The 25478-nt window shown below is 38.5% G+C and overlaps 1 protein-coding gene across 3 annotated transcripts in view; it reads left to right on the top strand.

The window, feature by feature from the left end:
• Positions 1–24612, top strand: part of CA10 (carbonic anhydrase 10) — a 168528-nt gene extending 143916 nt beyond the window's left edge. For all 3 annotated transcript variants that reach the window (XM_015279985.4, XM_415644.8, XM_046902156.1), the window contains 5 exons: positions 14837–14932; positions 15384–15456; positions 21067–21221; positions 22382–22556; positions 23383–24612. In XM_015279985.4, the coding sequence (XP_015135471.1) occupies positions 14837–14932; positions 15384–15456; positions 21067–21221; positions 22382–22556; positions 23383–23405 (522 nt within the window). In that variant the 3' untranslated portion in view covers positions 23406–24612. The remainder of the gene's footprint in view (positions 1–14836; positions 14933–15383; positions 15457–21066; positions 21222–22381; positions 22557–23382) is intronic.
• Positions 24613–25478: the final 866 nt, after the last annotated feature.

Below are 25478 nucleotides of genomic sequence, written 5' to 3'. Positions count from 1 at the left end.
AAGCAAGAAACAAACCCCAATCCTTTTTTTCTTTTTGAGAGCACAAAAAAAGGTAATAGTAATATACATAAAAGATGAATTGGTGCACTTGTCTGAAATAGGGAATCGTGATTTAGAAAAGGATAAAACCAAGTGTACTCCAGCTGTGCTCTCCTCACATAAAAAACAGGGAAAGGTCAATAGAATATTATAAAAAATAGGCTACCAGTATAAGCATAATTAAAACACATAAAATATTTGCAGAAGTACCCATCATGGGTGAAACTTAAAACCCTCTATAACACACTTTCCCTTATCAGGACACACCTATTCTTCAAACACATGAACAAACAACCAAAGAGGCAGTCAGAGTTATAATTCTAATTCTGCACGTTGTGAAATCTCTTTGTTGCTTTGAGGCTTGTGGATTGTTTCTAAACAGCAACGTGGCATTGACCTGCAGGGACAGTTTTACCTAAAATACAAATTACTGCACAAAAAGTGTTCCAGTTAAGTCAGACTTTGGCACGTATTGTTCCATCTTTAACTTCAGAGCAGTGGTAGCAGTGAGCTGTTTCCAGTGAGGTGGGCTAATGGGCAAGCTGGGAAGAAAGACACTGCTGTGGTTTTGAACAGTACAATTCATCCCTGACCATGCTGGCTTTCTGCTTCAGGCATGGTAGAGCTGTAAGAGAGGCAGCACACAAGAATATTTCTATGTGCATCCAACTCTGCAAATCACAGCCCAACCCTAACAGTTCTGGTTTAAGGCAGAGTTCTCTACAGGAATCTGAAAGCTCCCAAGCAGTAGGTACCCAGATTGCCCCTTTGACAATCTGCCTCTATCTACAAACAATCCTTTATGCACATTTATAGTCTTGCTGCGGAGACGGATGCCAAACGAAAACCAACAAATTGCTGTAAGGTAAGCTAGGGTGATGAAACATTGGGTGTCCAGATGCTTGACTAAATCAACAGACATGCTGGCAGGAAATCAGGCAGATATCCAACAGCCTCTGTTTTTCAGCAAAAGTTCTTTGAAATCACGTTCCCTCCACAAGGTACTGTGGTTTTGACATGTAAGCATTTTCCAGCAAAACCCTTTTTCAGCAAAAAAAAAAAAAAAAAAAAAAAAAAAAAAAAAAAAAAATCCCAGCTAGTTCTGCTTCTGATTACTGCAAGGCCTTATTCTGCATGAAGCCCAAGGGTGTGTTCAGTCAAGAGGATTTTCGCTGCTTGATTTGTAGCTTAGAGCCTTCCTATCTGCTGTTTCTCAGTTACAAAAGGTGCAATAGAGGAACTGTTCTCCATCCTAACTGGCAGTCATTCCCTGGGGTAATTAAAAAAAAAAAAAAAATCACATTTATTCTCCCAGATTCTAATGAATGCCTGTTTCATTCTCATAAGATTGTCTTTTAGAAACCCAGGCAAACGACGAAAGCAAAAACAGCAGGGTAAAAAAAAAAAAAATGCAAACCTTTTTACAGTGGCCTATTTGAAAATACACACCTATATTTTAAATATACTGATCACTGGAAACAAATATGGCAAAGAAAGTTGGAAATCTTTTGTTAGAATTCTGAGCTTCTAGACAACAACTCTGGGGTCCCTCCCACAACTCTTCATATGCATTAACAGATCCACTCTAAAAAATGGAACCATGAGTATGTCATCCTATATGTAAACTTCGCATTCATTTACTCAGAGTAAGCCAGAAGAGGAAAAAGTGCTATACTATTCAGACCAATTCCTTTGTTTAAAATGGAACAGACTTCTTTGCTAGCACAGAAGAACCGATCAGTTTTTTGACCCCATCCATCTTTCATGTAATTTGTAAACTCATCAACATTTTGCATGTGGTCATCAAACCACCTTGGGACAGTGCAAAGCAGGTTGATTTTGCCAGTGTGCTGCTAGAGTCTGTTCTGTATTTTGTGATCTAAAAATGGCAGCTTATATCTCAAAGTGAATGCCCATGATTAAATCTAAAGCCCTACATGGTTTAGAATAAAAAATTTGTAAGTGGGAAAAGTCTAGAAAACCACAAAATTACTGACTTGTGTCTTCTTATATCAGCTTTACGTCTGTTCTTTAATGCTTGTGAAGAGGGAGCTGGAAGAGACTGTCTGTCTCCTTTTAGTTCACTGTTTTGCTTAGAGTTGAGCCCGAACCAGAAATCTAATTCAGGTATGTCTTGTCTAGAAGTGGTCACTTCATGTTCCCTGTAGGTATTCTGAAATGCTGATAGCCGCTCACAACAGGCAGTAATGATAGCCCTTATAATGCTTTTTGTCAAATGCTTTACGGTCATTAACATGCTCCCCATTAACTATCAATTACCTTGCAGCATAATTATTTTGCACATTTTACAAATGGGTGGGCAGAGACAGAGGCTGAGTCAACTGCAGTCATGACAACAGGCTGTGGCACAGCGAAGATCAAAGCACATTTTGTGGTGTGTTCAGAGTCCCAGAAATGTTGCCTACCCGATTTCCCAAAATTTGCTCATGGGTACCTTGAATAGGCAGATCTTGTCATTCTTATTTCTGTAGCAAAAATTAATCACCCCAGTGCACCATATGCTGTGCAAACTACAGCATCCAAATGTATTAATGGGTAATCGTACAAATTTCCCATCAGATATGCACCATATTCTGCCTACCTGAAACTGAAACACTGCCAAGCACTGAAGTCTATCCTCTGGTGAACGTGCCAAGCTAAGTAGATCTCAAAGCACTCTCCTTTGAATTGCAGTAGGGTTATAAGCATTAACAGTATTAAAAGCCACTGACGCAGTGAGAATAATTTACATGGATGCATCTTCAAAGATGAAGGAATGCTGATATGGTAAATATCTTTTAAAATATTTCCAAATGCATAATAATTATTATTTGAAAGCATAGTCTCTGATTTACTGAACCATCTAATTTTCTTGACAGAGTTCAAACTCTAAGATGCTGATCGATTCTGATCAGCAGATTGGTAACTGAAGAGCTGTTCTGTCACATTGTTGTTAATGAAGCAAACCAACTTTTCTTTAATGTGCAGATATTTCATTTGTATGCACTGTTTAAACTGATCATCTCTGCGGAAAGTGAAACCATCACAGTTTCTACAAAACAAACTGAGCTGTGGTAACAACAGTAAAACAATGATAGTTCTCCCTTGTAATTTAAATTCACATCAAAAATATGAATTCTATGATAAAGGCAGGTCCTGTGCTGCTGTTTTGTGTTAGTTTTATTTCTTATTTAACGCAAACAGCAAATGAACATTGCAGAACTTCAGAAAACAGAGAATTAACTTTTCTGTAATAGTACAGACTGTCATGTGCTCCAAGGCTCAGAAATGGAAACAGAAAGGTTGGTTGTGCACCCAGGAGTTGGTTTGTCTGTACAGTCTTATTTTACCTCCCTCTCCACTTTCTCATCAAATCTATTCTCTCTTTATCCTGCCACTAAAAGAGATCAAACAGGTCAGGAAAATTCAGCTTTTTATTGCACCTGTAGCATCGTTTCTGCTGAATTGCAGCACCACCCTATACATTTTGATTGCACCTTAAAGTTGTTCTGCTCACATGATAAAAAGCTAGAGAATATTTTAAAAAACATAGTTAATATGGCATTATATATAATTGTGTACATCAAAGCTAAAAGCAGAATGCAGGGACATTGTTTGGCAGCATAAAGATGTGCAAAATGGTGACCTGCCAGAGCATCTTGAAGTCATATATCTATGTTTTCAGAAACACTTGCACGAGCAACTTGTGACATCCTCAGAGTGATGCCAACAGCAGAGCAGCAGTGCTGCCCTTTCCCACTGTGATAGCCCCCTGAAAAAACAGCAGCCTGTTTTAAGACATATACTCACTAACCTTTTAACACCACTGTGAAAGAAAACTAACATATATTTATGGACCGTTTTGCTTCTCTGGGAAATGCACAGTGAGGAATGGCACAGCTGGATAGCTAGAGCTAACATTAGAAGAATGACATATTTTAAGTGACAGGTAGAAATAGGACAGAGAAGGGGAGGGGATATGCTTGTCTTTACAAAAAGAGGAGAACGTTTGGGTCTGAGTATGGGCAAGGAATATGTTGTGAACTTGAGTGGCACATGCTGCATTTACAGGGAGTGTGGAAAGAGCATGGCTTATAAGTAATTCCGTCATTACGGGACACGTTCAAGCTAGCATGTTTCTGAATATATTTTTTTCTTCTGCTGGCAGTAACCAAAGGTGGAAGAAGCCACCAAGGCAAAATTTAACTCTATTAAATGAACGGGGACATTTTCAGTTCTGTGCAGAAATACAGACTGACTTGATAAAACAGCCAGTTTCAGTAGAAATTACAGGATGAAAAATAAACAAATTGAAATTTGGACTGGAGCACAAGAGCCAACAGCAACTGCACGTAATGTGCCTGAGAGCTGGAATGCCCTGAAGGAGTAACAAATGTGTTTTCACATCTCCTCCTGAAAGCCTTACAGGTTTGGCTTTTTTTCTGGAAAAGTCCTAAAAATCTCCACCTTGATGTTGAAGCTCACAATTATTTTGAGCAAACCTATTTCCCCAGTGAGTTCCCCTTTTCTTCTGAGGTGAATTTCTACTGCTTGACTTCCCATTCTGCACAGAATGATCTATTAGAGAAATTGCATTATTTTCTTTTTCCTTCTGGAAAGTGTCAGTTTTTGAACATGATCAAATAATCTCCTGTGCTTTGGTATTGACTAATTTTAATTATTAAAACCTTTGTCCCAGGAAAATGTCTTCAGGCTGTTTATTGAGAAAACAGCTATTTTTAATGGGATTTGGGAACGTCTTCACCTGAGGAGATCAGGGACCACTAGAGACAGAATTCTGGCTGTAAGCTGGGCTCAGAATTCAAGGACTTTTTTCATGTCAGAAGAACTTGCTTTTTCCTACACCTTTTTTCTGTTTATGTCTCTTTCTTGAAACTTGCAGTAATGGGCTTTGCAAAGGTTGTAGTATTAGAAGCACACAATATGTGATGCAGTAAAATTTAATATATATTTATATGTATATAAATGTATATATGTAATATATATAAGATATATCTTTAAATGAGTTAAAACCCAAACACATACTATGCATTTATGTTATATTTATAAAAATCAGAAACCAATTTTTGGCTAGGTGTTATTCTAGTGATATGTAGTCATCGCTGCCATCATTTTACACGAGATCCTTTTCTCACAACAGTCAGCAAATTGGTATTGTTGAAGTATTAATTCATATTATGATTTTTCACATTTAGGTTCTTTGCTTTTTGCAGCACTGCAAAATAATTTGATGTTTTAGCAAGGTAATGGGGTAAGCACACTGTTGCTCCATAACTCAAAATCTAAAGACAGCACTGTCTGCATTTAACTTACAATGCAGCTTCCCCTACAGTCATTACTAACCAGCATATAATCACAACAACAAAATTGTTTACCACAGTGCAATGAAATCAAATACATGCTTAACGATGTAAGCTTGACCAAGTAATAATGTAATATACAGAATCAACATTATCTTCAATTAGGTGCCTACAGTGGTTGAGGAGTTCCCAGCATTACAGTTCAAAGAGACGGATTTTTATCTGCTCTAATTTTCAGCTCCATTTCATCTGGGCACTAACAGAAAGGTTCTCCTTTGCTGTACGAGAGCCGTGGCACAGAATAACGAACACAGCAAAGAAATGAAATAAAGGAAGAGGCAGCAGGTGCAGCATCAGAACTGGAAAAAATACAGCTGGTAAAATCTGTGAAAAAAATAATTTTGTGGGGTAAAAATAAGACAAAAATCCAGAAGAGGTACTGCTGGTATTAAAAGATATTTTCTCGCTTCTAACAAAGAGCAAAACCGTTCCAGCCACTGTGCCCCAGCATTTGTAAATATTTGTGCCTGCTGATTGCATGAGGTTTGCACAAACCCAAAGCTAAGTGCAGCACTGCACAGCCCCGCACTGCTGCCTGCTGCATGGGGAGAGCAGGACCTGGGATTCACTCCCGGAGGCACCTCTCCTTCCAGCAGTGCCATGACGGGTGGAGATGCTGCTGTTGGGGGGTAGCCCCTCTGAAGCTCTTTGCCTTTCCTACTCACAGTTACTGAAGGAAACAGTGCTGCACTGAGGCAAACTGAAAGCCAGTCATTGCATAGCAGCTGCACCTTTCACAATCCCTAACTTAATTCAGATATTATTTCTCTGTGGAAGTGACGCTGTTGAACCCATTCCGTTTGTGCTTCAGGGCTCTATAGCTCTTCTAGTGGGAACTGGAAGCAGCAAGAAACAGTGTGTGGGATCTGCACGGAAGTCACAGGCGTTCTGAAAGCCGGGCCCCTTGCCAGCAAGAACAAGGAGCTGCTTTCACATGACTGAGGCCAGGCTATCTGCCAGCACTAACTAGTTTACTACATGAACAAAACGAATTTCAGAGCGTTTAATTGGATCATCACCCAAATTCACCTTTTCTAATAGTATAAAGTTCAATGGACTGAAGATTCCTTCAGGAGTTCTGCATTTTGGAGTGTGGCAAATTCCCTAGTTTTCCTTCATTAAGGGAAAACATGTCTAACCTTTCAGGTATTCCCATGCCAGTACTTTCAGCATTTCAGCTACATAAATTACCCTGTAAATGAATACAGACTGTGTTTTCTAATGGAAATAAACTTTGACTTCTGTCCTCCGATGCGGAAATTCTACTGATACAAATTATAAGTGTGACTTTCTTGCTGCTCCTTTTCCCATCATCATGATGACCATGAGGCACATTTTGAGTACTAATGACACTTAACACTCATCCATGTTTTAAAGAAAGGCATATAAAAGGCTTATGTTGCAAATCTGAGCTGGTTTTGCTGTGCTCACCATCACTTCCAGTGGAGAGATGAATTACCGGTTATTAGTTTCCAGACTCATAACGAGACAGATTACATCTGAAAACACACACAGGAGACCCAAAGCAGCCTTTGCTCACAAACTCCCATTCCACAGACCTCCAATGTGGGCAGATCTGCCTTCGAGGTTAGCAATATTGCATCACAGCTTCACCATCTAGATTCATTTGCCTTTAGCCTAATTTCTAGCCAAAGCACCATTCACTTTGTTATGATGAAGTTGGCTGCATAACTGATTTCCATTCTTCACCCTTTGGTTGGCTTAGCTCTGCATCTTGCTATTCCAACAGCCCACGAACAGACACAGCAACAAGTACATGTCTATAGGATCTGCAGTTTTTTTGTTTTTTTTTTTTTACTGACCTTCACTTATTAAATTTATTAAACTTGTGAATAAGTGTAAATTCAGGGCATATTCACAGCTTTACTTCCTAGCATTTAGATGAGTTTTCAGGTGACAGCTTTTATCTAAGCATTTGTGTTATACAGCCAAGACAAACTACATAGCAGAGGCCACTGGTATTTAGCTAGACTGGGTGACAACTACCAGTGAGTTTAGAAAAAAGTTACTTCTGTGCTGAAATTTATAACCAGAGAGTTTGAGACAAATGGGAGAAGAGAGGTTCTTTTGCTGTCTGTGCAAAGCTGAGACTTTTAGTTGTGGATGCAAGGAAGCAGCTGTGAAAGATGATATAAAACAGGAAACTGCAGAAAATACCTTTAACAAAGAAAACCACTGTCAGATCCTTGAACTTCAACCAACTGCAGCACACGATCAAGGCTAAAGGAAAGGCTTCTGTGATGATATGCTTTCTCTGTTTGTTTGTAAATGGGACTAATCTGCAGTTGTGTGGCTGTACTGAACTGCTCTTACCACGTGGTAACTCTAAGAGCTCTTTACAAGGTACCCAGAAGCACATATTCTTATGATAGGCAACTGCTGCTGTGTGTAATTTCATGCCCTTCTAATTTATGCTGGACTGCATTTGTTGAATGGTGTTTGCCAATATCCTGCTTTCCTCTACCAAATCTGCAGATAGAGCTGAAAAGCTTACTTTATAACCAATACCTGGCTTAGAACATAAATTCTAAGTGTCATTTGTCTTTCCTAATGGGCATAATGCCACTCAATTCATTAGCTACAAGATAATTTTGTAGTTGCCTGCCTTAACTCTATTATCTTGTATTCTTATATAATTGATGCATTCTTGTTCTGGCTGTACTCATTGCTCCTCAACCTCAAACTTACCTTTTATGCTACAAATAGGAAAATCTCTTAAGCAATTTACATAAACAAAAGCCAGTTGTACTTCCCTCAGATTTAAAAGAAGCTTCCAAGATAACTTATTTTCTGCCCATTATTATCTTTGCTTGCTGTTTTACCCATCAATCTGTGGTATTTTTCTTCTCCGGCCCATCATGCCCACTCTTTCAACTAAAATGTAGCTGTTCATGGTACTTTGGCAAGGTGCACTGAGAGCTGTGGTGGCATCACATACTGTTAGGCATGAAATACGAATGCATTCCTGTCACCATGCAGTGGCTTTGCACAAGCATCCTTTCGACATGCAAGGGGGATGCATGTGGCTTTGCACAAGCATCCCCCTTCGACATGGGGTAGCAAGTCAAATGACAAAAAAACATTGATCTCCAATTCACCATGTCTCTGACCTGTAGGAAACAATTTCTGTTGCCTTCTGGACCGGCTGTGAAAGAAATACAGAGTTATCCCAGAAATTCAGAGCACTATTATGTAACTGAATCTCTCAAATTGTGCATTTATACTGAATTCATCATCATGGTGCTTGAGCATCTGTTCTATTTTAAATGAGAAAACAATTTAAATGTAGTGTTTAGTCAGAAATCCTGCACAAATCCAGGAATGATGACAGGCTCATCCATGAGCCTTTTTTCCCCACATTACCTCTATTGTCTCCTAAGACACAGCTTTTGTAGATGATGGATTGGGTCAGTACCAAATTATAGCTTGCAGTGAAATTTTACATCAACCAAGACATAATCAACATTAAACATTTGAGTTCAAGACTTCATTTTGATCCTTACACAAAGTGAATTGCAGAACAGTGCCATTTATTTATGTTTACCAAGCTCGTGCTCATCTGCTAACAATGACTGACAAGAGTGGCTGACTGGCAGGTCAGCCAAAAATACCCCACATTCGGAGGAACCGGCAGCAGAAAGCTGCAGCAATGTCTGCCCTGTCAAAGAGATTGTGACACTTGGAATAGTTCTGGAAATATTTGGGAAGCAATAATCCATTATCTCTTACACTCTTTTTTAGTCAGCCTGAACTGGTACATTTGTACTTTTTACTATTGTCTTGTGCTTAAAAAAATCCTCAAGTATAAAATATCAGCTAAAATACCAAATGAATTAAATTGAGTACATTTTCCTCTGTTAGCAGCCTTATCAGTGCAAGACAGCAGGTCAGCAGCCACACAGCTGTCCTGCTTCAGAGCTGACTCACACAGACTCTTACAGAGTACCGTAACACACCCCACATGAGCACCTGAGAGAAGGTGCCTGGGAACCTCAAACTCTTACCTCTCAACTGTATGTGTGCAACTACAGATAATTACTTTAAGCCCAAAGGAGCAGTTGTTAGCGTTTCAGTGTAAGAGTTATATGCCGGAGATAACACACAGTGCTAACTACTTGTGTGGGAAATCTGGATAAAGCTCACTGGATACCATTTGCTAAACAGAAGTACTACATGTTAGTTCTTGTTACTAATTGGTCTAACGAAGTATTAGACACCATTTGCTGCTTAAGTGCTAATTCCTAGCATGTAATTGTTTCTAGCAAAGTAGATCTCACAGCCAGGTACAGTTAGCTCTAAACTGCATTTCCACTTTACTGCACAATGCACGACTGCATTTCCCTGCACAGGCTTCTATGCAGTTGTCTGCTCATGAGCAGAAGAAGACCAAGCTCCTTTCTCACGTTCTTAGACTTATTCTTTTAAGTAAAAGAGAATTATAATCTTTTTTATTTACCTAGGATACAGCTGCTGGAATTGCTATAAATGTGGATGACAAGCCTTTCTATCAAACTGGTATTTCATAGACATATCTTTTAAATCACGAAATAACTGTCAAAAGCAGCAAAGCAAACAACAGCATCAACATTTATCAGCAACAGGCTAAAGAACTTCATTGTTTTGACAACAATGAAGAGTCAAAGGAAGTTATTTAAAATAAACGGGTTTGGCAATTCTCCTTTATTGCACTAAATTAAGTTTTTTTAATTGATTTCAATCTTAAAAACCACAGTGTTCTGATAAAATGCTAAGTAAACTGCTGGAAGTCTATGTGGTCAAGTAACATTAATTTTACCAATTTAAAAATGATGCAAGAACATCTCACACTGCTGTGGGCTCAGGTCTCTGAAATAACAAGACAGGTGGAGCTAAGAGTTAATTAGGAAGTATGTGGGTTTCGGCAGATACTACATTTATTGGTAGAGTATTTTGTGCATGAGAAAAAGATAGTTCCATTTTTCAAAGAGAATTAGCATGAATCTTAGTATCTATTTTCTTAAAGAGTTACAGCAACATTCTTCAGAGCCCACCAACAGCCCAGTTCTCCAGCTGTTACTGTGAACATGTGAGCTGGAAGAAAAAGGCTGCAGAACTCAACCAGAGTTCAAGTTCTTGCCCCTCTTCAGTCCATGAGACATTTAAGGCCAATTCTTAAGAATCACATTACGACGTTCCTCAGCATTTGCCAAAGATAGGAAAACTGCTGCTTCGTCACTGTGTGTTTGCGCAGTGCAGCCAGGTTCTGATCCAATGAAACAAGACAAATAAGACTATGGGTTCTGAGGAGTCCAGTTCATGTTCTCACAGATGGTGCTATGCCTTTCCATAAAGCACAAGGTACATTTAATTTATTTAAAACATATCCAAAAATATTTTATCAACCACACAAATTACACATCCTAGACATAGAAAAAATCTGGCATGGCTGTTGGACCAGGTAATTCTTAAGGTCCCTTCCAACTGAAACCATTCTGTAATCCTATGCCTCATTCACAACAGGAGGACCTCTGACCTCATGCCATTTTGCACTGATAAAATTAATGCCACAAATAACTCTAAGATGATATGTTGTTACTGCTTTTCCAAAATGGTTTTACAAAACCTGTAAGGGCAAATATATTTTAACATTGGGCTATCAAATATTATTAATGGGTTTTAACTCCCCAAAATTATTTTACTCACTGGATTCCAGACAAACAGAAATTGTATTACTTCTCTTTTTATTTAACTCTATAAAAACAGAACTGTATTTTTTTCCTTAATGAAATCTTGGCCACCCTCGGCAAGGACTCTGAATCAAAACAAACATCGAAGTCGTTCCCCGAGCAATTCCATTTGCTTTCATTCCTGCTGTGCTGGAAATGTGCTTTGTGCTCACTCTCAATCAGGTATCTCAACAGTCTATCAGGTAGCCCAGCATAATGCAAATATTAGAGTTACAGATCAGCCATTCCCTACTGCTGTTCGCTTCCTGGTTTATATGTCTTGTCACTTACAAATCAGGATGTTTATGCGCTCAATTATAACACTTCCAGGTGAAGATAAAGGGTATTTCCATTACTCTCAACAGGACTTCAGGAAAAAAAAAATGTGTGAAGTGCTGTGATATTCTGAATTCTCTTAGATTCATACTTCTCCATACCTCACTGCAGCAGAACATTTTGCAGCGAGCTGATGTTTATAGAAGTGTTAAGCATGCACACTAGATCGGAGGATTTTTCCAAATCAGAGTAATTGCTAAAAGATTGTCAAGAAGAACCTCTGGAATCATCACCAACACAGCAAACTGCCTCCTTTTGCTCAGCCAAAGGGCCTTGATTAAAGGCCACACAGAAAATATCCTGCTACTAGCTGTGCCCAAAGGTGCACATTCCACCTGTGCAAAGGATGATAAACCACCAAAAAGCATTGCAAGTGAAAACCAGCGCTTTCCTGACTAACGGCAAAAGTACTTTGAGCACAGGGCTGATCTTCAGCAAAGCACAGGTAATCACCATAACCAACCCGTGCACTGTGTGCTGGGAAAGCGTTAAATGCTTTCCTCGCAGTAGCCAGAGCTCAGCCACAGCCCCCGCCTGTCTGCTGTTTCCCCTGAGGGCACTGCCTGCAGCCCGAGGGCTGTGTGCTCAGTATGTGAACCCCAACGCACTGCTGCCAGCTCCTGCTGGCATTCCCAGCACCACCACCATCAGATGTCTGATAAGTGCTGGATCTGCTCCTGGTCCATTGCACATAAAAATGTGGGTGATGGAACAAAAGCACATTCTGGATTTTCATCAGCTAAAATGAGAGTAATTAATCTTAATTCTCTCCATCTCCCTGAAAAATAGAACTTCTATTGCTTGAGGAAAACAAAGAGCTGTAAGTTGTTCAGAGGCAAATTAATCTTAAAGGGGGAATCTTCAAAAAAAAAAAAAAGAAGAAGAAGAAGAAGAAAAGAAAAGAAAAATCAATATCTTATAACAAGATTCTTTATTGCATTGGAGCCTCGAAACTCAAACCAGAACCAAAGGGGACTTTAGCATTGCAAGCTTGCTCTTGTTATGCTTTGTTTTTAATACAATGCCATCATTTGAAAATGTGAGATTTTCAGATACGAGCAGTTTTTTTTGTATGGTTTCATCTCCCTGGAAAAAAAAAAAACTTGTAATATTCAATGCAGACTGTAGGATTACAGGTATTTCAGGCACCTTTAAGGAAGTTATTCCAAAAAGAAGAACTTTTATAGGGAAACATATCTTTAATCCTGCATGTAATATTCTATATCTTAGACATCATTATTCATTTGTACCTTTCTAAATTAGTCTGCTCCATGTGAGAAACATGAAAATTATGTCTCTTGTTTTTAAAAAGAAAAAAAATCTAAAAAAAAAAAAGAGAAAACCATTGAATTCAACCATGGTGCCATGGAAACAGCTTTAAAATTGATTTGGCTGCAGGGAAGAAAGATACAACCCTAACATAAAGCAAGTGACAGCTTTCAGAAGAAAAAAGAAAATCTGTCTTCATTCAGCACTGAGTGCTTTGAGAAACAATAATGCTTAGTGAGGGAAATAAATACAGGGAAACAAGATTCCGCAAAAACACCCCATTCACAACCAGTCTGAGGTGTGGTAAGGAGAGCTGGTGCGGGGCAGACATGTACAGACCTGCAGGAACTGCAAACTTGATAGGAAAACCACTTCAAATCACCGGTAAAGAAAAAGTTCTCAAACAGGTTCTTTCCTTGTACAGACGGCACAATATAGTGCGGGGAGATCGTTTGTAGATCAGCACAGGAAATACCTATTCTAACTTCTAAGCAGTTCAACACGTTATCTCATTCCCACAGACACTTATATCTGCCTGCAGTCTGAATGCCAGTTTTACACAGACAGAATTGCGTCGCACTGCTGTCAAAGAGGTCCACCAGAGCCAGGACAGTATCACGAGCTCATTGCAATGTAACACATTACACCAGGGCAGAACTGCACTGCTCCTTCCTGTGGGTCTGAGACAAATATTCTCTACATGCTCATACATACTTGAAGAGTTTTGTTCCCATGAGTCCTATCAGTAAGAATAAAAGCTTCACACTGACATGCTTCCAAGGGTGGAAGGAGAATTTGGCCCTTCCGTTTAGCTGTTCCTTCACCAGCATTTTGGTCTGTGAGATAAACTTGGTTCATCTAATCCATTTCTATTCTAGGACTCATTACAGAAGGAATTCTAGTTTAAAACAGATCTCAGCTCTTATTTCTTTGATAATTCACAAGTTAGTCTGGTTGCCAGAACGATTAGTTGTACATGAAAAGAAGGATATGTTAGTAAACCTTGTCATTTCAGTGAGGGCAGTTCCCAGAGCCACAATGTTATGGAAATTCAGAAGTACCACAAAGCAATGACTAATGAGCCTGCAGTGTCTGCGTGCTGTACTGTAAATGCTCTGATTCCTTGCAGGACCTTTAGAAAGCTTACTGCATTCATTCTGCTTCCTAGCTGTCAGAATTCAGTAGATGTCTTCATTGGCTATTTTGACATTTTTACATTTGTTCTGTTCTGGTTTGTTTACTTGCCTTAAAACACACCAACTATGTGGACTGTAAAAAGGTCAGCCAATAGTTTCCTATCCAGAGAGGGTAAAATAACTGAAATTAACACATAGTAACAGTAATTCTGACCTTTTTTTTCCTGTGAACCATTAGTTGTGAATTGTAAAGCTACATGCCAAAGACCTAATCTTACTAATGCAAGTATTCTCTTTCCTTTCGGAATTCCCACTACCCTTTTTGTATCCACATCCAAGCACTAAAACCACATTGCTCAGGGACTGGGGCAGGGGTAGAATAAGGCTTGAGGGATCTTCACACTAGAAAGCCCACAAGGCAGATCCTGGTTAACAGTAATACAATAAGCACTTCACTGTAGGAGCTTTTGTAACTGAGTTTGTTAAAATTGAAGCCAATGGATATCAGTATTTTGAATTCTGCAAGTCCTGCTTTAAACACTTCCAATCCTGCATCACATATGTTTCTACAAATATTTCAGCCCCTGACTCCCCTGTGCTTGGCTCGATGCTGAAAAGCACAGATTACTTGCTGCCCATGGCAAATGCTGTTTCACTGGGGAAATGATGTCACCCCCTGCAGTGCAATTCATAACTTGATGAGGGTAAATTCACTTACTGGCAATTTAGAAGAAAACATGTTGGTGCTGTACCAGCTGAAGCCAGATGGTAGCTGAAATTATTAAAATCATGCACACCACAAATCTCTGAAAAACTGCACTGTTAAAAAAAATATCCTAAACATAGATGAGCTCCCAATATAGACCAATTGGTGTATAGAGTATTTGCGAACAGTGCATAGTACAATTGCTACTGTTCAATTGTAATCTTTCCTTTCTCTGTTTTCTAGGTTCAACTGATCCACTACAACCATGAGTTGTACACAAACGTCACAGAAGCTGCAAAGAGTCCTAATGGGTTGGTGGTAGTTTCCATATTTATGAAAGTAAGTATTCAGTGTTACCTGCATCTAATGTATAGGTGGTGGACTTGTTTTCCATAAACTGTAAAATGCAGAAACTGGACTCGTTATGGCACTGCAGTGCCTGGAGGCTCTGATCTGGAATCACAAGACAGCCTCATCCTAGGAACCAAACACACAATTCCTGCTCTAAAGCAGTTAAAATATAATGAAAAAAAAAAATGAAAAGGGATAAAGAGAGAAAATTAATGATATCATAACACCACTCATAAAAGTTTAGTGGCTATGACAAAAGTTATTGATTTCTTAGATTTGTTATTCTTGTATGAAATGTGAGATGAATGACTCAATTAGAAATGAACCTCTCCCAGTAGGTCGAGGCCCTGGGATGGAGAGAACGGGCACAGCACAAGTGCAGCTCCAGAGAGGGATGTTTGTCTGAAAGTTTTGACACTGTTCATTTCCTCTTCTTTAGGTATCTGAATCATCAAATCCATTTCTAAATCGTATGCTTAACAGAGACACTATAACAAGAATAACGTATAAAAGTAAGTTACTTTTCATTTATGATAGCTATATGCATTTCGCATCAAATAACATACTTAATTACTCACTGCATCAAGAGAAACATTGCTATGAGAAAAAGTTACAAAGCTTGCATTGCTAGCGAATCTACATGATAAACTTGAAAACATCTAATAAGGTCACAAGTTCATAAGATTATTTTTGAACTTGAAAGCCTATTTTATGTTTGAACAAACAGTAAATTGATGAAAATATATTTAATAAATATATGTAATATATTTGCACAGAACACGCAGGTAAAACTGCTTACTGTTAGCAGCAGAAGTACCATATATAGCAGCCTGAATTACTCCATAGCAGCCTGAATTACTCCAATTCAAATTACAACAAGATGCTGCATCACTGCCTATTTTAACATGCAGCTGTGGATACAGTATTCATTAACGCTTTCTTTTTGCACAGAAGGATGTCATTTCTATTTAACTATTACTGCATGTAATATGTATATAAAGAGATCATCAACATAGCATGTATATTCGTTGTATTCACATTTGGAAAGCCTTTAACTGATAATGCTCAATACTTCCACATTAGCATATTAAATAAGTGGAAAACAGAAGCTTAAGCATCAGTTAAAGTCAGGGTAATTCAGAGAAAGACACGAAAAATACATAGACCTCAACAGAATAAATTAAACCTCTACACTGAAAACATTATTCCCTTTGTCAAATAATCACTTGAATTCCAAGCAGCCATAAAGTTAGTACACTAAATGATACCAGACTATGATCAGATTATGAAAATATTATAGACCAGCATCTATGAAGGAAGAGACAGAGTTGTTTGTAACTGGAATGAGACTGGATGTCAGGACAGCAGAACTGAGTTCTCAGCCCTATTAGACTTTGCCCAGTTTACATCTTTGTAAATGAAGTACATCAGACTGTATACCCTCCAACAATACATGTTACTTTGAAAGCTTCCCATCTGCATCTCTAGAGAACTCAAAAATCCATTTAACTCCATCAAGTCACTGAACTTCAGGTTTATGATGGAAATGTTTGGAGAGTTTTCTGTACACATCCCTGAACTTCACAACCTGATTTCTTTGCATGGACTCTACCTTTTCCCCTCCCAGCACAGCTAGGACTACAATCCTACGTTTACACAAAGAAAAAAATAACGCATTTGAGACCTATATGAAGTGCAAGCACAGAATTTTACCCACTAATTTCTGAACAAGAGAGCAGCAGAAAGATTGAGTCTTGTCATTCAACAGAGAATTTGAACAACGAAGCCAATCCAACTCCATTCTGAACTCAGCAGTTCTATGACATTTACTATAAATACACACCTGACAGTGGAGCACTTCTCTTCTCCCCACATATACACACACTTATTGGACCTCACACACTGAGCAAGGAAAGGCTCCTGCCTAATGTTTCCCATTACAGCATCTCTGTCCCATGCATTTACATGAGCATCACAGCTTTTCTTGTGCTCCTTGGCCACACAAGCTTCAATAGCTGACCAGCAGAGCAAAGATTGGGCAACCAGCAGAGACTCAGGGCAGAGGAGAGACCACAGTTATAGACATGATGCTCCACAGGGCTGAAAGGAAAAGCTATGCCCAGTGTCTGCTTATCGTTGAAAAGCAGTAACGTTTCAGCTTCTCAAAAATCCATACTGAAATTTGAGCTTGTTATTCTCCATAGGAACATCCAAGTGTGCTCACCTAAGGAGAAGAGCTGCAAAATTTTGCATTTTCTCAAATTTAATCTTTCACTATTTTAGAGATAACGAGTGAATAGAGTAGTTCAGTTTTAACAGATTATTCTGAAAAGCTTTATATTTCATATCTCTGGAGGTAAGACTCCTAATTTTCGAAGGGGCACGTTTCAGTGGGCTGTCTGGAGAACTGAGCTCCTGCAGCTCCTGCCACGAGCAGAACAGCTCGGCCGCCATGAGGCAGGCCCTGGGGACTGAGTGTGGGTTCTGTGTGCGAGTCACTGCTGCTCCCAATTGTGTCTGAGCAGCTCCTGCAGGCTGATGAACAGAGAAACTCCAGTGCTGAATTTAATAACTACAGAGCTCGACGTTCCTTGCCCTGTATTCTATTCAGACCTACACTGTCCCTTTCTGAGTTACCATGATACAAACTCAGAAATCGAATAGGGCTACTTTAATTCAGTTGATGTATTCACAATTTAGTACTATTTCCTTAAAAAGAACTCATTTTTACTGTTAAAGCAGACCTCACACACCTGTTACAAGTCTAAGGATGAAAGAGCGCTTCCATTATTTGCTATGAAAATTATCAGAGGCCTATATGTGAATGAATTTGAAATCTAAATAAATGTAATTTGTATAGAGAAGAGTTCACGAGTTCAGAAATCACCCCAAGGCACACACAGAACAAGACAAACAGTGCGGGCTATAGAGAGGAATGATGCTGATAATCTAATAAAGGCTGAACAGGTCTACCAAAGAAGTTTATTACTGGCAAGAGATCACACTGTTTTCAACCATTTTGATCACATACTTCAGTAAATATCATCAAAAGAGACAACACATCTAAGTGCAGCCTAGTATTACTGCAATCCCCACACCCAAATCTGTTTCAGTTCCAGTACAGATTATTATTATTTTAAATCAAGATATGGGGAGAAGAAAAGAACAGAGCTGTTCATGGGAAAAGTGATAACCAAATGCTTACTCTGAGGTCTCCTCAAGGCATTCCCATTGAGCTGTCTGACTTCCATGGGAATACAGCCCATGTACGGGCATGAATTAATAGTGCTTTTTCTTGGCCAAATTCTTATTTCATTCACACCCATCTTCCTTTTTCCTGAAGTGATATTTTCTCCTCCAGTTTCTCTTTAATTACTACTGATGGATTTTAACATGTAGTATAATCCACCAACTCTCCTTAAACATACTCCAAGTGAACACAGGAGCAATGAATCAAATTTGAAGCAACTCCGTTGCTAGATGCTGATGGGGAAGATGGCTACACAAAGAGCACTGTGTATTTTGCAGGTCCTCAGTATGTAAACAAGGTAACCTAGCACTTGATGCAAAATTCAGTAAGGCTACAGGCAGCACATTCCTGACCTTCAGAGCACCAGCACACATTGGGCTTGCCTGAATGAGTGGGAATTCCATGCCCCACATTGCACCCATACTGCTAGAAGCCACAATATAGTACATCCATAGGCAAATAAGAAGCTCACGTCAAAGTAACACAGTACATTCTCTATTCATGCTTTGCAAGGCAACTCCAAAATCCCCATGATTACCTGTATTAATGCCATCAATAAATCAGTTTCAGTATCTTTTATAAGTAACCCTACTGTTAATAATCTGTACACTTTTCTGAACACAAATTAGCCAACTAGAGCGTGGCATGCACAAAAAATACATATCATCAATATCCCTCCTCTGCATTAAACTTTAGTTAGCTTTCCATCTCCTAGCAAATAATCCAGGGCAAATTCAATCTTGTTAAAACCATTTTAGTCCAACTGAAGTCAACGTGGATGTGACAAAGCAGATTTGGTCCTTAGAGCTTGAAACTATCAATTTTGATGGACTTCGTGCCACTCACAGCTAACATATACCACCCTCCATGGTTCATAAATAATAATAGTATGTTCACGTGAGAATGGGAAAGAAGTGTGATGACTCATGGAAAGCAGGCACTGGCTTGAAAAATGAATTCACACTCTTCTCATGTAATTCTAGCAAAATTACTGCTGCACTGCAAATAATGTTTATAATGAACAGGACACAGGTGTATTCAGTCACTTCTAGCTGTTAAAATTCAACAGCATTTTGGCTCCATAATACCATAGCAATGATTTTGAACTTTCAAGAGGAAAACTGGGTGGCTAGAAACAGACTGTAGATCCCAGGCCATGAGCCTGTGATGGACAAGCATTTTTACAAAGATAACAGTTGCCTCTAAGACACCAAGAAGTACTTTCTCCTCTGATGCTCTAGCTACTTGGAATAGCAGTTACCCTGGGAAGACAAAAAGGTGGCTGAGAGATGTATTGCTAACAGTCTCAAAGGAACATGCCAAGACTTTTGTTCCTCAAATAACAAATACATTTTAAATACAAAAAACCTGTAAGGTACTGGCCAATAAGATGCAAATATAACACCCTCATCTTGGCCCTTTAACTGATGCTATCGTCACTTATACCCTGGAAGCAGCATAGTGTGTACACTATGCCAAAATAAAAATAAAACAAATCACATTTGCTTTGCCTGGTACTCTGATCTTTCTGTTGCCAGTACTGTAGTTCTCTTTCTTCCCCATTAGATAATATTGTGATCATCTAAGCTTTATCCTTCAGCTATATGTTAAATTCTAGTTAAATTACTCTGCTTTTTTAGATCTTACATGCTTTCTTAATCATTCATATTTCTTTCTTTGCTTTCATTTAAAAAATCTTCTTTTCTCGATGGCCAAGAAATTATCTTTCTTTTTTTTAATAATAAAAACAGTTTACATTTAAAACAGGCGGAAAACATCAGAGAATCAAGCAAGAATGCCTAAACAATTGGTGATGACTGAAAAGATGCACTTTGAACGTTTCTTTAGTCTGAACAGGAATCTTCTACTTTATATTTACATCCTTGTATTCAGTTGAAATCAATGCCAGTTCCTCTGTGTATTGAAAAGGGAACTGCGTAAATATGCAGCTTTCCTTGCCCACATTTTAGTGCACACTCTGCAAATGAACCATACTGAACACCACACACAAATGAAGACACACACAGAGATTACACAGCATTGCTACTTACAACCAGCACAGCTTTCTCTGAGCACAAACATAGCAAAAGTTAAATGCTATCTCTGCGTATTTCCTATTAAGGAACTCCTATTGCCTAAGCTCCAGCTTTGGCAGTACTGCAAAAACATTAGAGGCCCAGCCTTACAAAAGGGAAATGTACAGAGAATAGAACAGGATGAGGAACTTTGATGACATGGGATCTATCCCTACCTCATTTTATTTTTGTAGATGTTCACAGACTGAATTCTGTTACACACAGACACTTGATTAATTCCCAGAGAGGCTTATGATATCAAAGCAAGGTCCCCAGTAAGCTGCTTTCCAGCAGGCTTTTCCACCCTGGCGTTAGCACTGTGAGTGAGCTAGCAGCACATCCGCCCCTGTTGTGCACATGAAAGGCCATCAGGCTTCAGTGAGCAGGTTTATTATCATGCATTAACCTCAACTTCAACTTCCTCCCCTGGCAGAAGGGCAATTAAGTTTTAACACTCATTGTTCAACACAAGACCTTGGGAAGGCCAAAATTGTTAATCTCTCCAAAGTATGGTAAGTCTTCTCCAAAGACTGCTGCACATAAATCAATAACCTCAAGAAGGTTTTAACCGCTTCTTCAATGAGGTTCAGAGTTTCACAGTGAATACTTGAGCTGTCACCAAGGAGAAGCAGCCAAACCAAGATTACTTCTTAACCTAACTGCTGTGGCATGGTTGTTACACTTCCCATATCAGTAAGCTAGAGATGATGTTTTGAAGTAAGGATTGCAAACACTTTTTTTTTTTTTTTTTCCTAAAAAACATTGCTTTATCTTCATTTCTTCTCTTAATTCTCCAGATGATGCATACTTACTACAGGGGCTTAACATCGAGGAGCTTTACCCAGAGACCTCTAGTTTCATTACATATGATGGGTCAATGACAATTCCACCCTGCTATGAAACAGCAAGCTGGATAATAATGAACAAACCCGTCTACATAACAAGAATGCAGGTAAAAAAAATAATAATAAATATACATATACTTGATCTAGTCAAGGACAAGAGTAGAATATTTTAAATATATTGCTAGTTATATATACAAAATTAGATTCAATCTTCTGCTGCATGGATCTCTGCTTACAAAAGCAATGAAGAGCATTTTTTCAAAATAAAAATCCTAAATATTTAGAACTACCAAAATAATTACACATACACACACCTTGAGGTGGACTCTAGTCGCCGTGAGAGTTTGAACCAAATGATCTCCAAAGGTCTGTCCTCGTAAGATACTTCATAATTCTGTGAGTAAATGCACAGGGATTCTAAAACAAATACAGTAATGTTGTACAAAAATAACTGATGTTATGAAGTTTAACCTTTTCTTCAGTTTCCTACTCAAAGTTTGAAAGATTTCTGTTGACTTGAATTAAAGAATATGCTGGTAGCACAGTAACTACAAGAACCTTCACTGTCTGCTATTTGCATCCTACCACTGCTGGACAAACTGGAACAAATGGGAAATCCTGGACCATCCACTAACACCCACTCAAATGTTCTGTTAAATCTTCTCAAAAAAATTCCAGAGTCCACTAGAACAGTAGAGAGATTCCACAGATGATGCAAAACACACCTGCCTATGGGCAGAGGTTTTAATTCTTAACATTAAACTCATAACTTTTGTAGCGTCACTGTTAATTATCCTTTCCATCCTGACTAGCCACACCTGGTTCTCAGGCAGCATCATCCAAAACCATCTTCTCAACTGAAGACACACTAATAGCTACAGAACTTGTAGGAAATTATCTCTTGTCATTCATCAAGTTCATTTTCTCTACACCAGCTGCTGCCATCCAGCATTCTTGGATAGCAGAGTATGGATTGCATCCCACTATTCTACTCCATTTGTTTCCTTCTCAGCCAGGGACACCTCATATACCATTTTTATTTAAGCCACACAGAATTAACTACCTTTGTTTAAAATGGGGCTTAGAAACAGAGGACTGCAGAAGAAACGGTTTGATCTCAAGTTGACTCTTTCAACCCACCTCACTTACAAATCACTGAAACTGTTTGATTTTCTAAATAGTATATTTAATAGTGTTGTATGGCTTTTAATTAGAGGAATTACATTAATTTCCAGTACTAAAAATCCTTGTTTTGTGTTTTGTATAGATGCATTCCTTACGACTGCTAAGCCAGAATCAGCCATCACAGATTTTTCTGAGCATGAGCGACAATTTCAGACCAGTCCAGCCTCTCAACAATCGATGTATCCGAACTAATATCAACTTTAGTTTACAGGGAAAAGATTGTCCAAACAATAGAGCACAGAAACTACAGTATAGAGGTACGTTCTACCTCCAGGATAATCCTTTCTTTACTTACACTGAGCTCTTTTCTTTGGGAAACTCGAGCACATAACAAAGTATGCAAATAAACACAAATGAAACTCAAGATCTAGGGGAATAGTTGTTTGAGTCAAACATTGCATATTTGACATGGAAGAGGAAATTTGCCCAGAAACATCCATGAAAAGCCATGACAAAAGTCATTCTGGGACATCTGATATTTTTCATAAGCAGATGGGACAGGCCTTCAGCTTTCTAGCCTCATTTTAAAGTCTTATAAAGCTATTTTATTCTGCTGGAAAAAAAAAGGGGGGGGGGGGGGGAATGAGCTAGTCCTGATGACAGCTGATCTCAAACAAAAGAATAAATTTCACTTTGGAGGTGCACCGCCATAACAAATATCCAAACTGGAAAGGTTTTTTTGAACCAACCCAGTCTTATGCTGGTAACATCTTACACTGCCACAGCTGGGGGCTCACTTCTGAGCTGGAGTGCATCTTACACATCTTTTAGTCCATGCACATACAGTTATATTACTTACAATAACAGCATAAAACTTCCTTCTTTACTATAATGTTATGGTTATGCTGAAGGGTGGATAAGAACACACTTATTCAAAAGCAAGGTCAATGACTGAGTTGCAATACTGCTTAAAAAAAGCCAACAAAACAACATCATACAGAGGCAACACTTTCCCAGGAAAAGGAGAAAACTGAGCCTCCTGGCTTTTCCAGGATGTTTAGGTGCTAAAATATTTTAAATTCATCCAATTTCATTTCTGGGTTTTATTAAAGCATAATTGTTTTTATTTTGTTTCTCTTTCAGTAAATGAATGGCTCCTCAAGTAAGACAGAGCAGGCAGAACCCATAACCTCAGTGGAATGCTACAACTGTGATTGACATAATCTAGAATGCACCCAAACTCACTCTCTCTTTGGGTTCGTGACAGCATGTGCAAGCATGCTGTAGGAATAAAGCTGCCATGTTGGAAACTCAACTTAAAATTCATTCATATGATTGGTGGTAATTAAAAATAAAAAGACAGTATTACACGTAAATGTGATTACAATTTTGATACGGTTTTCCTGAACTAATTTAGCATCACAAAAAAAAAAAAAAAAGAAAGAAAGCAAGAAAAAGAAAAAAAAAAGACTTTTCAGCCTTTGTACATATGAAATTCTTCCTCTTTTCCCCCCTCTCCCTCAAACTAAAAGAAAAAAGAGAAAAAAGGTGGCTTGGTGCAGCATCAAAGTGGAGTTGTGTTCTGTGTGCCAAGTAATCCTTGGAAAGCTCTCATTATTTCACTATCATTAATGGATACTGACGAGAAAGAACAAGAAGACTGTAGAGCAAACTTATTTCTAGATTATGATCCTTCTGTTCATTTAATTAAAAAAGGGACAGACTGAGAGATAAGTATTGTAAATATATCACTGCAGAATACAAAGGAAATTTAAACATTTCCCTCTGTCACATATCTGTAGTAGGATTTGCCAAAATCAGAATTGATCCATTTTCTGTTTCTTGTTTTACAACAAGTCATACGTTGTGTTGGTTACTAATAACAACTCAATAAATGTGTCTAACAAATTAATTTAGTAAACTTGCTTTGGTTTATTTTTTTCCTTTCTGAAATAACAAGCCTCCAAGTATTTGTGGCTGCATTGTTTGTGTTTTTGTTGACTTTTTTCTCTTTTTTTTAAAATTTCATTTATTTGTTTGCAGCCAATTTAAGCCAGTTAATGGCAATTGTGAATGCAGTTAAATCTAGTATAACTTTAACTCTGCTTTACAGTCAATCATTAACAGAAGCTGGGCTCAGAAACAGATTGCAGTTGAAACATCTCCGTTTCAAATTGTCATTTTCCCTGTTCAATTCATTACAGCGACAAACAAACTCAACCCTGTAAATTGGTGGTGGAAGAAGATATATTTTCTTTACAGATAAAGCAGGAGCTGACCAAGTAAAAGGGAATGCCTTTTTTCTTGTTTATAATGGTCATTCACTGTGTTTGGTTACTGTCAAGAACTAAATAAATGTGTTTAACAAGTTCACATACGGCATGCTTGGCCTTCTTGCACATTGAGAAGTTTTGAATAGTTTCTTTCTCTGGAGAGTGAGCAGACTTAATGTTACCCAACTCCTAATGCTTACTTTGTCATGCATGACAACATGCAGAAGTTAGCAGAAAAGATTATGAAGCTAGAAAGGACCAAACGGGAACTATGAATTATTCATACCAAGTTGAAAAATGCACACTACAAGAAGTCTGAGAAGATGAAACGTGGTAAAGAACAAAGAGACCCAATCCACATTGGAGACCAACTACCTTTAATATAACAAAGTGTTTCATCTTTGGCCAAAGCAAACAGCATGGACAGCATCAGACTGGAAACTCAAGAGACTGTTGTAGATGGGAGTTGGCAAAGATGTGAGCTAAAAACTGTGATTTCATCAGCGGTGTAAAAGGAAAAGGTATCAGGAAAGTGAGAACATGCATGAGTTGGTATTCAGAGGACTCTCAAATTAAGTAAGCACATAGCATGGGGAAATCTGTAAGGAATCTGAAGCTGCCAACAATTCAATTGTTCAGTAGAAGATGCAGAGGAATCACCAGGTGGGACATGACACGCTAATGTCATACTTGCAGAAAGATTTTGGGTTTATGACACTGGTCTGGGATCCTGTTAACACAGATATAGTACCTGATCCCTAACTAACTTCAGTCTGAGCATTTCAAATTAATTGCATATACTAGCTTAACACTGTGCAGTGATCTGAAAAATCCACTAAACCCCCACAGAAATGGCACACAGCAACTATTACAGTGTAGGTTAGCTCTGTTGAATTCTGCGGCTGAAATAAAGCAAAATTACTACCTTCAATTTACCTAGCTAATAAAGAAGAATACCACAAGCCA

This window comes from Gallus gallus, chromosome 18 (assembly GCF_016699485.2).
Source record: "Gallus gallus isolate bGalGal1 chromosome 18, bGalGal1.mat.broiler.GRCg7b, whole genome shotgun sequence".
Lineage (NCBI taxonomy): Eukaryota > Metazoa > Chordata > Aves > Galliformes > Phasianidae > Gallus > Gallus gallus.
The sequence above is the reverse complement of the archived record's forward strand: the minus strand, read 5'-3'. Positions and strand labels throughout refer to the sequence as shown.